We start from the raw sequence: 18,797 nt of genomic DNA on the forward strand, positions 1-18,797 counted from the left end.
GGTGTTCCTGAAATTGGATATAGCGAAAGCTTTCGATTCGGTGTGCTGGGCGTTTCTTCTCGAGGTGATGGAAGCAATGGGCTTTGGGCAGAGGTGGCGTGATATGATATCACTGATGCTCTCAACATCCTCTTCACGTATACTGCTCAACGGAGTGCCTGGAATACTGTTCCGTCATCGGTGTGGTTTAAGGCAAGGGGACTCTTTGTCACCATTGCTGTTCATTTTGGCAATGGAGCCACTGCAGAGATTACTTCAGTTGGCAACAGAGAGAAACATTTTATCGCGGCTACGACCGAGAGTAGCACGCTTCCGATCTAGCTTCTACGCCGACGACGCAGCCTTGTTCATCAACCCGGTGGCAGATGATTTTAACGCTGTACATGCCATCCTCACCCTGTTTGGGGATGCCTCTGGATTAAGAACAAACGTGACCAAATCAGTGGCCTACCCAATAGCCTGTGCAAATATAGATATGCAGCCTCTGTTCGCAATCTTTGGAGGGGAACCAGGAGCCTTCCCATGTCAGTACCTAGGACTCCCACTCGGGACCCGGAAGCCAAGGAGGGTTGAACTGCAGCCATTGATTGACAAGATCGCTGGAAGACTATCTAACAGAAGGGGGAGGATGATGAACCGTATGGGAAGGCTGGTATACATTAATTCTGTGGTCACAGCCACGGCCACCTATTACCTAACGGCTTTCCAGCCGGACAAATGGCTGATCAAGAAAGTGGACAAACTTAGGAAGAATTTCCTTTGGGATGCGGAAGATGAAAACATTGGGGGAAAAAGCTTGGTTAACTGGAGACAAGTTTGCACGCCAAAGAAATATGGTGGCCTTGGGGTGAAGAGCATTGATTGCTTTGGCCGGGCATTGCGGCTTCGATGGGAGTGGTTTAGATGGGGAGAGGAGGACAGGCCGTGGAAAGGCTCGGACACGCCTTGCGATTACACGGATAAGCAACTCTTCGCCAGCTGCACCAAAATTCAGTTAGGAGATGGGGACACGGCATTATTTTGGACGGACAGATGGCTCAATGGCGAGGCACTATCTGTCTCTGCACCCGAGCTGTTCAAGTTGGCAAGGTCCAAAAAACTGACGGTCAAGCAAGGGTTGCACAACAGCAAATGGATGACAGGGCTGCATAGTATGAACAGTGAGGAGCAGTTGACAAAATTCTTTCAGATATGGGACAAGGTACAAGAGGTCACACTGGAGCCGCGGAAGGACAAAGTTGTATGGAACCTGACGGCAAATGGAGTTTATTCATGTGCCTCTGCCTATGAGGCACAATTCTTCGCTCGAATCCATAAACCAGAGCTAGCACGAGTATGGACAGGCATGGTGGAGGGGAAAGTAAAATTCTACCTATGGCTGCTGTTGCAAAACAGGAATTGGACGGCCGACAGATTGCAGGCGCGAGGGTGGCCACACAACGCGCTTTGCAGCCTATGTGATCAGGAGTTGGAAACAGCGAATCACCTTTCATTGCAATGCTCCTTCGCCAAGGTAATATGGGACTTGCTCCGGAGATCAACAGACGATCTATGTACTGCGGCTGCCACGGCGACGTCCATATCCGAATGGTGGGAGCACACCGGGCGTGGCAGAGGATCGAAGGACCGAAACAAAGAGGAAATGGCGCTGGCAGCTTACATAGTGTGGAATTTATGGAAGGAGAGGAACAGAAGGATCTTCGAGCACAAAGAAATGGGTCCGCTAGAGTTGGCCGCATCAATTTCTAATGAGGTAAACATGGTCAAATTAGCCATGAATAGGGGACAGCACGTGAGAGACGCTAGAGTGACACTAGACTGAGGTTTTTTACCTACATGATATGGCCAGTTGGTCAGAGATGTAATGAGTAATGTGTAACAACTCTTTTCTACTATAATGCAAAGGCAGAGCTCCTGCCATTCACGTCAAAGTTGGCTGATCACGTAGATGATGTAGTTCTCTCCTAATCCCGCCCTCTTGAACCTCCATCGTCTTGGAGTTACCATTTTATTCATGCGTGCTGCAGGTGCAGGTGCAGGCGAGGCAAACGGTGTCGGAGCTTCAACAAGCCGAATCAGCAGCGACCAAGAAGAAAACAAGCAAAGCAGCTGCATGCACAATACTCGTGCTAGCAAAACGCAGGGAAACACACATTCAAATGCACTCAACAAATACTCAAAAGCAAACTGCATCTCTTGCATTTTCATTTCACCACTGTCACAGTGCAGTTCCGCGGAATTACACAGGGGGGATGGGATGGGATGGAGATAGGTCACACCACTTGATGTGTACCCCAAAAAAAAAAACAGCATCCTAGTTTGTTTGCTGCACAAGAAGTGCCTAGATGGCACACGATAATAACTACTCTCAAGTTGCATTTAAACAAAAATGAAATACTGCCGCCAAAATGCAGTTCTAATCTTCTGTATACTGAACGGCCATGTCGCCCAAAATATTTATTGTCTGCGGCGGAGACCGAAGCTGCGCGCACATTGCTACCACGGCGCGGTCGCTAACAGCTGCATCATCTCATCCACTATCTTCACGCTGGACTCCAGCTCCTCCATCTCCATGTCAATCTCCTCGAGAGTGTCCTTCACACTCGAAATCCTGGACTCGACCGCCTTGATTTTCGCGACGGTGCGTGCCCGCTCCAGTTTTACCTCAGCAGGGGCTCTGGGTCGAGCAGGGAGGCTGAGGAGATCATCGACGCGTTTCAGCAGGAAGTCCACATTCATGCCCAGGAGCTTCAAGGCCTGCAAGTTCTTCTTCCAGACCACAAAGTCCCTGCAGGAAGGAGCGCGTGCCTTGCAGGCCCTGATGCCCTCCGCGATGTCGATAGTCTCCATGATGGCTCCCACCACGAGTGTGAGGTTTAGCCCTTTGAGCAGCTCCTTGTGAAGGAACGACTTCTGGGCACAGCACAGCTCGTAGTACGTCTCGCGCAGGTGGTCAGGGAACTCGCAGTCGATGACCAGGCCGTCTACGACGATGCTGAAGCTGCTGAAATCTTTCACGTTGTCGAAATCGATGACTGTGTCTGAAAATTTGATGCCATCTGTTATTGACTCACTGGCTAGGTTGCTGCTGTCGCTCTGAGCAACCTTTGGCTTCTCCTCAGATTTGACATCAATGGAACTTTCTTCTTCTGCATCGCATAATAGAAAAAATGATTCAGAAGATTCAATGGTTAACTTATCCATGTATAACAAATTTCACGAGTGCAGAATCAACACAATGAACTTTGACTCACTCGGTATCTTCTCCTTGACAGCTTCAGATTTGACATCATTGGAACTTTCTTCTTCTGCATTGCATAACACAAAGCATGATTCAGAAGATTCAATGGTTAACTTATCCATGTATAATAAATTCACAAGTACAGAATCAACACAATGAAATTTGACTCACTCAGTATCTTCTCCTTGCCAGCTTTAGATTTGACATCATTGGAACTTTCTTCTTCTGCATTGCATAACACAAAACATGATTCAGAAGATTCAATGGTTAACTTATCCATGTATAATAAATTTACAAGTGCAGACAATGAAATTTGACTCACTCGGTATGTTCTCCTTGCCAGCTTCAGATTTGACATCATTGGAACTTTCTTCTTCTGCATTGCATAATAACACAAGAAATGATTCAGAAGATTCAATGGTTAACTTATCCATGTATAACAAATTCCCAAGTGCAGAATCAACACAATGAACTTTGACTCACTCGGTATCTTCTCCTTGCCATCTTCCAGACACAGGAGACCAAGTGCTCCATCAGTTGTAGTGAAGTTGTTCGCTCTTAATATATAGACCTGAATGAAAAGCGTACAGAAAACAAGAGGAGTTTTTAATATTGGATAAGTGCAAACAGAGCATGCATGGAACAATTCAAGAAATGTGTAACTGGCGCATATGTAGTGCCTGTCAATCAATAGTGTAAAAGAATGATCAAGCAATTGAAAAATTATCAGGAAACACTTGCCTTAAACTTTGCTGAACTGACAAGTTGAAAGACTACAACATCTCCGACCTTGATACCATGATTAATCGCAAAACCTCTCCAACCAGCACTAAGTCCTTGCTTGGCTCCTAGATATTTTGCATCATAGTTGTGCCCATCCTCATCTTCTAGCACAATAGCAGTGTCCTTCTTTGGGAGATGCTTGTTGCAGAAGTCAGACGGTAGACCCTGGGAGACAAACATAAAATTCAAATGCAGAGGAAGCAAAAACAAAGAGAAGGAAATGTTTTCATTAATCCCATCCCCATGTACACCAAGTGACACTCAGGAAGCGTCCACACATGTACTAAGCTTATGAGATTGCTCTACATGAAACTGAATTACACAAACCACGACGTGCTCTAAGTTGTGCAGTTCACTCTTTTGCAGTGCACATTTTTTTCTCAGTAATTTGATTATCTTCTGATACAAAAGAAAAGGCAATCTGCATTTTCGTTTAGCAGGTGTTTCCTCCCCTTCGATATTTGGGTTCTTGGGTTCACATGTTGTTCATAAGAAATGATCGCCTAATTCTTCAGCTTTGGACAAATATGTGAATAGCTAATAAATAGACTTACCAGCCAAAAACCATGAACAACATGTGAATGTAGCATATACTTGACAAAGCTAGGATGTTCGGCTGGTAACTTCACAAGTACCTCCTCAGCTCTCTCCATAGCAGACCCAAAGTTACCCTGAACGCTGTAGTTTGTTCAAAGATTGAAGTGCATAAGTGGACAGGCTTTTCAGGAACTGTTAATGCATCTTCTTACTCTCGAGAAAAGAAAAAAAGTTTGAAGTACCTTGCACATGTCTTTTGGCAATTAACAGCAGCTACCTGTCAAGTCACAGCTTATTCATAGTTAGTTAGTACTCCCTCCGTCCCACAAGATAAGATCGTTTTTCAAGCTTGAAAAACGATCTTATCTTGTGGGACGGAGGGAGTACATGTTTTGAACTAAATAGAAAGTGAAGAAAATGGAGGTTAAAAACACAACAGTAATATAGAATACATGAGGCAATGCATATGAACATAGCAGAGTCAATCAATGTTTAGAAACACACTCCATACTGTGTCCAGAAATTGACCATTAAGAATTTTTAGTCGCCCAAATCGTTAAGTGTGACAAACATATCGATCTGCTTAAACCAAATTATGACATCATTTTTTGAAATGAAGGTGTGTAACATATGTATGTTCACAAAAAAAAAGGTATGTAACATATGAAGCTTGTTCATAGTTAGTGCATGTTTTGAACTAATCGAAAGTGAAGAAAGTAGAGGTTAATAACCCAACAGTTATATAGACTACAGGAAGCAATGCATATAAACATAGCAGAGTTCATAAATGTTTAGAAACACATTCAATATTGTGTCCTGAAATTAAGCCCATTAAGAATTTTTTAGCAAGTTGTCAGAATCCTTAAGTGTGACATACATATGACCTGCTCAAACCAAATTATGACATCATTTTGTTTAAATGAAGGTGTGTAACATATGTATGTTCACAAAAAAAAGGTATGTAAAATATGACAATGTGCTTCTTTCAAGCTTTGAACAACAAGAATGTCCTAAAGGCGGAATGCGGAATCATACCACAGTTCTCACCATCGGCACAAGATCATCATCTACGTCGCTCTTGCTGCTGTTACTGCCGCCGCTCTCAACCAAGCCAAGCCCCGGCGTTGACATATTCAACTTCTGCTCCATGTCAATCTTGGCGTTGACAGGCCTCCCTCTCTTCTTCTGAAACCCAACCAGCCAAAATCTTTAAACCACTTTATGCAATTATTGAAGATAAGAAAATTAGTGAAATTTTGGGTGTCAAAATATCTGAAGCATTATGTGCTCATAAATGATTTTTTTGGAAGAACTGTTTACTAGCTGTAATTTCCCACGATAATGATCACATCGCGTGCATGAAGACAAGAATGGAACTGCTGACTTATCTTACTTTAGCAGTGCCAGTATCCTGGGCATTGTGTGTTTGAGAAACATCAAGCAGCCTTTTTTGCTCACTGTCCACACTCCGTGGCAGCACAATCTGACATAACGAAGAATCCAACTCTTAGAAAAGTTAGATCACTAAGCTGAACACTTGTAATCCCGTGAAATTGTGAGATGAAAGAGAAAAGAAACAAGGATCTAGAGCCACAAATGGAGTATATCTACACAAAATTTACTCCCTAATTAATACAAGAGGTTTAAAGCAACAACCAATGGTTCACTTACTCTCAAAGGAACATATTCATCCTCGTCATCTGTATCGTCGCCATTAACAACGACAGGCTGTTGATCAACAACAATTGCAAGCCTATCATCCTGCGATCATCAAATATTATCATGCCATGAAAAAATTCAAAATCTTAAGAGAAGGCTAAAAAGAAACAGATAATCTGATAACATAGAATGCATACGGTCACGAATATTGGTTTCACCATGATAATGAAACATGAGAAGAAAAATCATAAGCAAATTATTAAATGCTTCATTTTACTTTAACAGAGGCAGTTCCGCATAAGTGTGATCAAGGTTCAGGACCACAAAAGAAAAGCCAATTAAATGGCAGACTCAAGCAGTCAGCAGTCAAGCTCACGCAAAAGGAAAGCTATAATCTAAGAGAATGCATAAGCTCAGAGTGTTGGAAGCACTAGTTGCTACAGTACTGTTGAGGCAGTGAAGACTGAAAAAAGAAGCTTAAACAGACACTTTCAGACTCCATTACAGTTTTATTATTTACATTTTTTCCCCAGGGTCCATTATAGATTATCAGAGGCAGCTCCGCAATAGTAAGTGAACCAGGATCGAGCTTCAAGAAACAAAAACTGATGAAATGGCTGATATGAAAGACTACGTCGACCTGCAGTGGACAACAATCTGAGTGGAGCTTAAGCTGAAAGACCTCACCATTGTGGCCGTCGGCACAACATCAGCTTCCTTGTCGCCCTCGCTGTCGAGCAAGGCGAGCCTTCGGTGCACCAGTGCCATCTTCTGCTCCATGACCATCTTATCTCGCTCGCTCTTGCTGACAGAGGGGGAACCTCCTCCTGCTGGCCTCCCTCTCTTCTTCTGAAAGGAGGCCGACCAAAACAGAGACATAAGTTCAACATATAATCAACAACCAATCCTTTTGTATTACTAATCCCATCTAGCAATAGGCCGTAGAGAAACAAAATCTGTTCTGGCTGGATGGTCGAAAGATTTTTTTTTTCTTCAACAAACACTTTATTTTTATGTTCCAAGAATCATTTTCTCCAAAGCTATCACAGGATGACGAAATCAAACAAAATGAGCCCTCCACATGTCACGAGATTGCGGTATGCAGCGCTGCATTAACCAAAGATTCAAGAGAACGCCCAGAAATCAAGAAACCCCCGACCGCTAACTACATAATACTACTATAATTTTTTTTGCGAATATAATACAACTATAAATCAACAGCCGCACGAATCAAATAAAGTGGAGGGGATGAACTTGCCTTGAGGGACTGATCGATCGACATCGCTTCCGCCTCCGCCTCGGCGCACGTGGAGTCCTTGTGGTCGGGGTGCTTGAGGCAAAAACGGGGGCGAGGAGAGGACTGACGAGCTGCACAGACGGCAGAGAGGAGGAGGGTGGAGGAAGGCGGGGGAGGAGCAGTACTGGGCTGGGGTAAATAAATAGTGTGAGAAAATGGTAAAAGCGGAAACAGATTACCGTTCGGCTATAGTGATTGAATGACGCCGTGTATGTCGGTTGATTGGTTTTTACCCAAGCGCGGTTTGAAAAGTGTCCAGTACACATTTGGAAAGTGCATTTACCATTTTCCCTGTCAAAAAAAAGTGCATTTACCATTCCACCCAACTTCTCCAACGGAACGCAAAACAGCCCGTGAAAAAAGCTCATCACTCGTCAAGGCAGGTTCGCAAAACACCTTTATTTTAAATTAAAAAATGGTATAGTCACGACATATGCGAAACCGATTTTGTATTGGGTTTCACCAGAACCTGGCCATCGTAGAATTTATGACCGGGTTCTCGTGATCATCTCAGTCAGAGGCAGGATCTATGACCGGGTTCTGACGTATATGAACTACTTCCGATATCTTTGTATAAACTCATGACGTTATTTTCTTCAACTCATACCATATGTTTTCGACGATGCGGTGACAAGAGAAGCAAGATATGCACTGTGAGTGGGGCTCAAAAGTTGTTCCAAGACCCACATAACTATTGGTTAGGATGACCCGCATGGTCTCAGTGATAAACCCATGTCATTCCAGCGGGAACAATATGTTCGTCATCTCGCAACAGTGATGAGGAAGAATAGACAACGGAAGAGAGGCAGCAACGACATGGTTTTCTCGGTGTTGGCGGGGTGGAGAGGGCAGTATGGTGCATCGGTTGACATTACGAGATGTCAATTTACATGGGCATATAACTTTCACAATCAAACCTATGAGAAACTTGACAATGTGTTTAGATGCAAAAAAAATGACATCTGCAAAAATATAATTTGGTGTGCATGAACATATGCTTCCAAGAGCTGAATTGGATTTCCGGTGTGTTTATGACTAATGTATGAGAAGAAAAATTCTTGCAAGTATCCATCGTCTAACACTCTCGAATGGTTAAGCTGGTTATCATATCATGCTCCCCCTCCTCTTGGATACCAAAACAATAACATTTCAATCTAGTAGCTGCCTTTTGAAGTTCATATCGGGTTGGCTGGATCGTGATGATTTCGTTGATCAAGTTGCCAAGGTATGGGGAAAATGAAGTAAAGGGCAAAATCTCACTAAAGGTGGAATGATAATTAACTTAGACTCTGGTGCATCAGGACCTATATAGTTGAGCTGCCTACATGAACAACATTAACAAAAGAAGATTGCATCTCTCGACTACTGTTGACTAGCTTGACAAGATAGGATGAAGTGTGTCACCTTGCTGCTCAGGAAGTTTAAAAATAATCAATAAGGCAGTGCCACACTTAAGCATGAAGGGGAGCTAAAATGATTACCAATGTTCCAAAGTTGAGCACCTCGCGAGAGATGATAACAACATCAAGTTTTTTCACATGACAGGTAATGAGAAGTATCATAAAAAGTGTATCTTTGGTCTCCATCAGGTGAAGTGGTTATTAAGGTTGTTGCTCCCCTAAATGATTACAACACAAAGTATTACAAGGCCACTTCGGCATGCTGAAAACTAGGTTTTCTTGGCAGATTTGTTTAGAAACAATACTCCTCAAGTTTCAGAGACTGAGAATGATATCTTATTGGCCCTATTTATAGAGAAGATTGAAGGAAATATGCCCTAGAGGAAATAATAAAGTTGTTATTTATATTTCCTTATATCATGATAAATGTTTATTATTCATGCTAGAATTGTATTAACCGGAAACTTAGTGCATGTGTGAATACATAGACAAACAGAGTGTCACTAGTTTGCCTCTACTTAACTAGCTCGTTGAATCAATGATGGTTATGTTTCCTAACCATAGACATGAGTTGTCATTTGATTAACGGGATCACATCATTAGAGAATGATGTGATTGACTTGACCCATCCGTTAGCTTAGCACGATGATCGTTTAGTTTGTTGCTATTGCTTTCTCCATAACTATACATGTTCCTATGACTATGAGATCATGCAACTCCCGAATACCGGAGGAACACTTTGTGTGCTACCAAACGTCACAACGTAACTGGGTGATTATAAAGGTGCTCTACAGGTGTCTCCGATGGTGTTTGTTGAGTTGGCATGGATCAAGATTAGGATTTGTCACTCCGATTGTCGGAGAGGTATCTCTGGGCCCTCTCAGTAATGTACATCACAATAAGCCTTGCAAGCAATGTAGCTAATGAGTTAGTTACGGGATGTATCATTACGGAACGAGTAAAGAGACTTGCCGGTAACGAGATTGAACTAGTTATTGAGATACCGACGATCGAATCTCGGGCAAGTAACATACCGATGACAAAGGGAACAACGTAACAGTTATGCGGTTTGACCGATAAAGATCTTCGTAGAATATGTAGGAACCTATATGAGCATCCAGGTTCCGCTATTGGTTATTGACCGGAGACATGTCTCGGTCATGTCTACATAGTTCTCGAACCCATAGGGTCCGCACGCTTAACATCCAGTGACGATCGGTATTACGAGTTTATGTGTTTTGATGTACCGAAGGTAGTTTGGAGTCCCAGATTTGATCACGGACATAATGAGGAGTCTCGAAATGGTCGAGACGTAAAGATCGATATGTTGGAAGCCTATGTTTGGACATCGGAATGGTTCCGGGTGAAAACGGGAGTATACCGGAGCACCGGGAGGTTACCGGAACCCCCCGGGAGGTATATGGGCCTTATTGGGCCTTAGTGGAAGAGAGAGGAAAGAAGCAAAGGAGGGGACGCGCCCCCCAAGCCCAATCCGAATTGGGAGGGGGGGCCCTTTCCTTCCTTCTTCCCTCTCCTTCCTTCTCTCCTAAAACCGACAAAGGGAAGGGGGGGGGGAATCCTACTCCCGGTGGGAGTAGGACTCCTTGGGGTGCGCCTAGAGAGGCTGGCCCCCTCCCCCTCCTTCACTCCTTTATATACGGGGGAGGGGGGCACCCCATGGACACACAAGTTGATCATTGATCTTTAGCCATGTGCGGTGCCCCCCTCCACCATAACCCACCTCGATAATATCGTAGTGGTGCTTAGGCGAAGCCCTATTCCGGTAGCAACATTATGACCGTCATCACGCCGTCGTGCTGACGAAGCTCTCCCTCGAGGTTCTACTGGATCGTGAGTTCGCGGGATGTCAGCGAGCCGAATGTGTGCAGATCGTGGAGGTGCCGTATCTTCGGTACTAGATCGGTTGATCGTGAAGATGTACGACTACATCAACCGCGTTGTCATAACGCTTCCGCTTACGGTCTATGAGGGTACGTAGACGATACTCTTCCCTCTCGTTGCTATGCATCACCATGATCTTGCGTGTGCATAAGAATTTTTTTGAAATTACTGCGTTACCCAACAGTGGCATCCGAGCCAGGTTTATGCGTAGATGTTATATGCACGATTAGAACACAAAGGAGTTGTGGGCGTGGGTATATACATATTGCTTGCCGTCACTAGTTGATTCTTGATTCAGCGACATTGTTGGATGAAGCGGCCCAGACCGACATTACGCGTACGCTTATGCGAGACTGGTTCTACCGACTTGCTTCGCACACAGGTGGCTAGTGGGTGTCTATTTCTCCAGCTTCAGTTTAATTGGATTCAATGAACAAGGTTCTTTATGAAGATCGAAAAGCAATCACTATACCGCGTTGTGGTTTTTCATGCGTAGGTAAGAACGGTTGTTGCTCAGCCCGTAGCAGCCACGTAAAACTTGCAACAACAAAGTAGAGGACGTCTAACTTGTTTTTGCAGGGCATGCTGTGATGTGATATGGTCAAGACATGATGCTAAAATTTATTGTATGAGATGATCATGTTTTGTAACACAGTTATCGACAACTAGCAGGAGCCATATGGTTGTCGCTTTATTGTATGAAATGCAATCGTCATGTAATTGCTTTACTTTATCACTAAGCAGTAGCGATAGTCGTAGAAGCAATAGTTGACGAGACGACAACGATGCTTCGATGGAGATCAAGGTGTTAAGCCGGTGACGATGGTGATCATGACAGTGCTTTGGAGATGTAGATCAAAGGCACAAGATAGATGATGGCCATATCATATCACTTATATTGATTGCATGTGATGTTTATCCTTTATGCATCTTATTTTCCTTAGTTCGGCGGTAGCATTATAAGATGATCTCTCACTAAATTTCAAGGTATAAGTGTTCTCCCTGAGTATGCACCGTTGCTACAGTTCGTCGTGCCGAGACACCACGTGATGATCGGGTGTGATAAGCTCTATGTTCACATACAACGGGTGCAAGCCAGTTTTGCACAAGCGGAATACTCGGGTTAAACTTGACGAGCCTAGCATATGCAGATATGGCCTCGGAACACTGGACACCGAAAGTTCGAGCGTGAATCATATAGTAGATATGATCAACATAGTGATGTTCACCATTGAAAACTACTCCATCTCACGTGATGATCAGACATGGTTTAGTTGATATGGACCACGTGATCACTTAGATGATTAGAGAGATGTCTATCTAAGTGGGAGTTCTTAAGAAATTTGATTAATTGAACTTTAGTTTATCATGAACTTAGTACCTGATAGTATTTTGCATGTCTATGTTGTTGTAGATAGATAGCCCGTGCTGTTGTTCTGTTAAATTTTAATGCGTTCCTAGAGAAAGCTAGGTTGAAAGATGATGGTAGCAACTACACAGACTGGGACCATAACTTGAGGATTATCCTCATTGCTGCACAGAAGAATTACGTCCTGGAAGCATCGCTAGGTGACAAACCCACTGCAGGAGCAACACCAGATTTTATGAACACCTAGTAGAGCAAAGCTGATGACTACTCGATAGTTCAGTGTGCCATGCTTTACGACTTAGAACCGGGACTTCAACGACGTTTTGAATGTCATGGAGCATATGAGATGTTCCAGGAGTTGAAGTTAATATTTCAAGCAAATGCCTGGATTGAGAGATATGAAGTCTCCAATAAGTTCTACAGCTGCAAGATGGAGGAGAATAGTTCTGCCAGTGAACATATACTCAGAATGTCTGGGTACCACAACCACTTGACTCAACTGGGAGTTAATCTTCCTGATGATAGTGTCATTGACAGAGTTCTTCAATCACTGCCACCAAGCTACAAGAGCTTCGTGATGAACTATAATATGCAAGGGATGGATAAGACGATTCTTGAGCTCTTCGCAATGCTAAAGGCCGCGGAGGTAGAAATCAAGAAGGAGCATCAAGTGTTGATGGTCAAAAAGACCACCAGTTTCAAGAAAAAGGGTAAAGGGAAGAAGGGGAACTTCAAGAAGAACAACAAGCCAGTTGCTGCTCAAGTGAAGAAACCCAAGTCTGGACCTAAACCTGAGACTGAGTGCTTCTACTGCAAAGGAACTGGTCACTGGAAGCGGAACTGCCCCAAGTATTTGGCAGAGAAGAAGGATGGCAAAGTGAAAGGTATATTTGATATACATGTTATTGATGTGTACCTTACTAATGCTCGTAGTAGTGCCTGGGTATTTGATACTGGTTCAGTTGCTAACATTTGCAACTCAAAACAGGGGCTACGGATTAAGCGAAGATTGGCTAAGGACGAGGTGACGATGCGTGTGGGAAATGGTTCCAAAGTCGATTTGATCGCCGTCGGCACGCTACCTCTAAATCTACCTTCGGGATTAGTTTTAGGCCTAAATAATTGTTATTTGGTGCCAGCGTTGAGCATGAACATTATATCTGGATCTTGTTTGATGCGAGACGGTTATTCATTTAAATCAGAGAATAATGGTTGTTCTATTTATATAAGTAATATCTTTTATGGTCATGCACCCCTAATGAGTGGTCTATTTTTACTAAATCTTGATAGTAGTGATACACATGTTCATAGTATTGAAGCCAAAAGATGCAGAGTTGATAATGATAGTGCAACTTATTTGTGGCACTGCCGTTTAGGTCATATTGGTGTAAAGCGCATGAAGAAACTCCATTCTGATGGACTTCTGAAATCACTTGATTATGAATCACTTGGTACTTGCGAACCATGCCTCATGGGCAAGATGACTAAAACTCCGTTCTCTGGAACAATGCAGCGAGCAACAGAGTTATTGGAAATCATACATACTGATGTATGTGGTCCAATGAACATTGAAGCTCGCGGCGGATATCGTTATTTTCTCACCTTCACAAACGATTTGAGCAGGTATGGGTATATCTACTTGATGAAACATAAGTCTGAAACATTTGAAAAGTTCAGAGAATTTCAGAGTGAAGTGGAAAATCATCGTAACAAGAAAATAAAATTTCTACGATCTGATCGTGGAGGAGAATATTTGAGTTACGAGTTTGTTCTTCATTTGAAACAATGCGGAATAGTTTCGCAACTCACGCCACCTGGAACATCACAACGTAATGGTGTGTCCGAACATCATAATCGTACTTTACTAGATATGGTACGATCTATGATGTCCTTCACTAATTTACCGCTATCATTTTGGGGTTACACTTTAGAGACAGCTGCATTCACGTTAAATAGGGTACCATCTAAATCTGTCGAGACGACACCTTATGAACTGTGGTTTGGCAGGAAACCCAAGTTGTCGTTTCTTAAAGTTTGGGGCTGCGATGCTTATGTGAAAAAGCTTCAACCTGATAAGCTCGAACCCAAATCGGAGAAATGTGTCTTCATAGGATACCCAAAGGAGACTGTTGGGTATACCTTCTATCAAAGATCCGAAGGCAAGATATTCGTTGATAAGAATGGATCCTTCTAGAGAAGGAGTTTCTCTCGAAAGAAGTGAGTGGGAGGAAAGTAGAACTTGACGAGGTAATTGCACCTTCTCCCTTATTGGAAAATAGTTCATCACTGAAATCAGTTCCAGTGATTCCTACACCAGTAAGTGAGGAAGCTAATGACGATGATCATGAATCTTCTGATCAAGTTACTACCGAACCTCGTAGGTCAACCAGAGTAAGATCCGCACCAGAGTGGTACAGTAATCCTGTTCTAGAAGTCACGTTACTAGACCATGATGAACCTACGAACTATGAGGAAGCGATGACGAGCCCAGATTCCGCAAAATGGCTTGAGGCCATGAAATCTGAGATGGGATCCATGTATGAGAACAAAGTATGGACTTTGGTTGACTTGCCCGATGATCGGCAGGCCATAGAGAATAAATGGATCTTCAAGAAGAAGACTAACACTGACGGTAATATTACTGTCTACAAAGCTCGACTTGTTGCGAAAGGTTTTCGACAAGTTTAAGGAGTTGACTACGATGAGACCTTCTCACCCTTAGCGATGCTTAAGTCCGTCCGAATCATGTTAGCAATTGCCGCATTTTATGATTATGAAATTTGGTAAATGGATGTCAAAACTGCATTCCTTAATGGATACCTTAAAGAAGAGTTGTATATGATGCAACCAGAAGGTTTTGTTGATCCAAAAGGTGCTAACAAAGTGTGCAAGCTCCAGCTATCCATTTATGGACTGGTGCAAGCCTCTCGGAGTTGGAATATACGCTTTGATAGTGTGATCAAAGCATATGGTTTTGTACAAACTTTTGGAGAATCCTATATTTACAAGAAAGTGAGTGGGAGCTCCGTAGCATTTCTGATATTATATGTAGATGACATATTGTTGATCGGAAATGATACTGATTTTCTGAATAGCATAAGAGGATACTTGAATAAGATTTTTTCAATGAAAGACCTCGGTGAAGCTGCTTATATATTGGGCATCAAGATCTATAGAGATAGTGAAGGAAATATGCCCTAGAGGCAATAATAAAGTTGTTATTTATATTTACTTATATCATGATAAATGTTCATTATTCATGCTAGAATTGTATTAACCAGAAACTTAGTACATGTGTGAATACATAGACAAACAAAGTGTCACTAGTATGCCTCTACTTGACTAGCTCGTTGAATCAAAGATGGTTAAGTTTCCTAGCCATAGACATGCGTTGTCATTTGATTAACGGGATCACATCATTAGGGAACGATGTGATTGACTTGACCCATCCGTTAGCTTAGCACGATGATCGTTTAGTTTGTTGCTATTGCTTTCTTCATGACTTATACATGTTCGTATGACTATGAGATTATGCAACTCCTGATTACCGGAGGAACACTTTGTGTGCTACCAAATGTCACAACGTAACTGGGTGATTATAAAGGTGCTCTACAGGTGTCTCCGATGGTACTTGTTGAGTTGGCATAGATCGAGATTATGATTTGTCACTCCGATTGTTGGAGAGGTGTAACACCCATGATGCGGCTATATCTCCCACGTGTCAGAGCACGACTTAGAGGCATAACCGCACAATAGGCATGTCGCAAGAGGGGTAATCTTTACACATCCCATGTACTGAATATGAAAGGGATAAAGAGTTGGCTTACAATCGCCACTTCACACAATACATAAATATAGCATTACATCATCCAGAATACAATCAAGCTCCAACTATGGAACCAACATAAATAAAGACAACCCCAAATGCAAGATCCCTGATCGTCCCAACTGGGCTCCACTACTGATCAGCTGGAAAGACACAACACAACGATCAAGATCTTCATCGAGCTCCCACTTGTGCTCGGTTGCGCCACCTGCACTGACATCATCGGCACCTGCAACTGTTTGGAAGTATCTGTGAGCCATGAGGACTCAGCAATCTCACACCCGCGAGATCAAGACTATTTAAGCTTATGGGAAGGAGAAGATAGTGAGGTGGAGCTGCAGCAAGAACTAAGCATATATGGTGGCAAGCATACGCAAATAAGAACGAGAAGAGAAGCAATGCAACGGTCAAGAATCTATAAGTGATCACGAAGTGATCCTGAAGCTACTTACGTTCAAGCATAACACGAGACCGTGTTCTCTTCCCGGACTCCGCCGAAAAGAGACCATCAAGGCTACACACGCGGTTGATGCATTTTAATTAAGTTAAGTTTCAAGTTCTCTACAACTAGACATTAACAAATTCCCATCTGCCCATAACCGCGGGCACGACTTTTGAAAGTTCAAACTTTGCAGGGGTGTCCCAACTTAGCCCATCACAAGCTCTCAAAGTCAACGAAGGACATTCCTTCTCCCAGGAAGACCGGTCAGACTCGGAATCCCGGTTACAAGACATTTCGACAATAGTAAAACAAGACCAGCAAGACCGCCCGATGCGCCAACATCCCGATAGGAGCTGCACATATCTCGTTCTCAGGGCAACACCGGATAAGCTAAGCGTACATGTACCAACATAACCCAAGTTGCCAAGGGACGGTCCCGCATGGTGCTCTAGTTCCGACCAACACTTAGACAAGCACTGGCCCGGGGGGGGGGGGGGTTAAAATAAAGATGACCCCTGAGTCTGCAGAACCCAAGGGAAGGTGATAGGTTGTTAGGCAAATGTAAAACCAAGGTTGGGCCTTGCTGGAGGAGTTTTATTGAAAGCAAACTGTCAAGGGGTTCCCATAACAACCAACCGTGTAAGGGACGCAAAATCAAGGAACATAACACCGGTATGACAGAAACTAGGGCGGCAAGAGTGGAACAAAACACCAGGCATAAGGCTGAGCCTTCCACCCTTTACAAAATATATAGGTGCATTAAAGTAAACAAGATATAATAATGATATCCCAACAATAACCATGTTCCAACATGGAACAAACTTCATCTTCACCTGCAACTAGCAACGCTATAAGAGGGGCTGAGCAAAGCAGTAACATAGCCAACCAACGGTTTGCTAGGAAGCTGGGTTAGAGGCTTGACATGGCAATATGGGAGGTATGATATAGAAAGTGGTAGGTATCGCGGCATAGCAAAAGATCGAGCAACTAGCGAGCAAAGATAGAAGTGATTTCGAGGGTATGGTCATCTTGCCTGAAATCCCGCAAGGAAGAAGAACGAGTCCATGAAGAAGACAAACGGACATAGTCGAACGAATTCCTCACGAACGCGACGTTATCGGAACTAACCCGAAGAAGCAACACCAGAAAGGAGCAAGCAACATGGTAAACAACCATCACATAAACATGACATGATGCACAACCAAGTATGATGCATGTCCGGTTTAAATATGCATGGCAAGGCAAAGTGCACAAGCTCAATATGCAACGAGTTGCATATTGATGAAACACCACATTCAAGTTATTTAGTTCGATCTCGTTTATGTACCCAACAATATTAAATGTTGATTAACATGGCAAGAGGTGAAGCATATGAAAACTACCTATCTAGGCAAGTTTAAATGAGGCCGGAACAACAAACAACAACTCCGGAAACTCCTCATGTGCATATATGCTACAAAAAAAGACACATCCGTGACATTTTGGGACGAATGAATTTTTTTCTGTCATACATATGACACTTCTATGACAATAATTGTGACAAAACCCGGTATCATCATAGATGTGGTGGGCTCCTACTTCTATGACGAAAAATCATGACAGAAAATGGGCTTTTCGTCCTGGGCGGGCCGGAGACGCAGCTGCATGACATTCTTTGGCCGTCCATGACGGAAAAAACCATGGTAGAAGCAAGGGCGAGGAAAATTTCAGGGAGTTCCCGGTTACGGTGGGAGGTCGGGGGCCAAGTGATGCGCGCTTCTCTCGTACACGTACGTGCGTGTGTGCGAGGCGTTGGCTCTAACTGAACCCGAGCGAGGCGTTGGGCTCTAACTGAACCCGAGCGATTGCACTACAGGCTACGCCTCACTGAACCCGAGCGATCGATCGATGGCTATTAACTGAACCCGATCGAGCGATTCCTTCGCTACTGCTGCTAACTGAAGCCGATCGATGCTACCTCTGGATGAACAGTGAGCGTTGCAGGGGGGGGGGTTGGATGAACAGTTCCCGATGGGGGTGGATGAACAGGACCCCGTGGTGTTGCCTCTGGATGAACAGGACCCCGATCGATCGAGCCGGTTGGGGCTGGATGAATAGGACCCCGTGGAGGGCTGGATGATCAGGACCACCCCGTGGAGGGCAGGATGAACAGTAGATGGTGGAGGGCAGGATGAACAGTAGCCCGTGGAGGGGTGGTTGAACAGGAGCCCGTGGAGAGGGCTGGTTGAACAGTAACCGGTGGAGTAGCGCGGTGGAGGCTGGATGAACAGGAGCCCGTGGATGAACAGTCGCAGGTGGAGGCTGGAGGAGGTCGACGGTGGATGAATAGTAGCTGTTGGAG

At 43.7% G+C, this 18,797-nt stretch overlaps 1 protein-coding gene across 3 annotated transcripts; it reads right to left on the reverse strand.

Annotated features, from left to right (window-relative positions):
- Positions 1 to 2,173: 2,173 nt before the first annotated feature.
- On the reverse strand, positions 2,174 to 7,641 carry LOC125543440 (B3 domain-containing protein Os01g0234100). 3 transcript variants are annotated; one of them, XM_048706796.2, is made up of 13 exons: positions 7,479 to 7,641; positions 6,908 to 7,069; positions 6,233 to 6,322; positions 5,955 to 6,044; positions 5,609 to 5,746; positions 4,804 to 4,838; positions 4,579 to 4,702; positions 3,983 to 4,189; positions 3,725 to 3,812; positions 3,564 to 3,617; positions 3,413 to 3,466; positions 3,255 to 3,308; positions 2,174 to 3,149 (listed from the first exon to the last, which is right to left on the reverse strand). In XM_048706796.2, exons 1-13 carry the CDS (start codon positions 7,500 to 7,502, stop codon positions 2,497 to 2,499), a joined length of 1,773 nt encoding a protein of 590 aa, XP_048562753.2. In that variant the 5' UTR covers positions 7,503 to 7,641; the 3' UTR covers positions 2,174 to 2,496. The 3 variants fall into 3 exon arrangements, with proteins under 3 accessions (XP_048562753.2, XP_048562752.2, XP_048562754.2); XM_048706795.2 differs by having other exon boundaries at positions 5,597 to 5,746; XM_048706797.2 differs by lacking the exon at positions 3,413 to 3,466 and having other exon boundaries at positions 5,597 to 5,746.
- Between the last annotated feature and the right edge of the window lie 11,156 nt (positions 7,642 to 18,797).

This window comes from Triticum urartu, chromosome 3A (assembly GCF_056163025.1).
Source record: "Triticum urartu cultivar PI428250 chromosome 3A, HENAU_Tu73, whole genome shotgun sequence".
NCBI classification, from domain to species: Eukaryota; Viridiplantae; Streptophyta; class Magnoliopsida; order Poales; family Poaceae; genus Triticum; species Triticum urartu.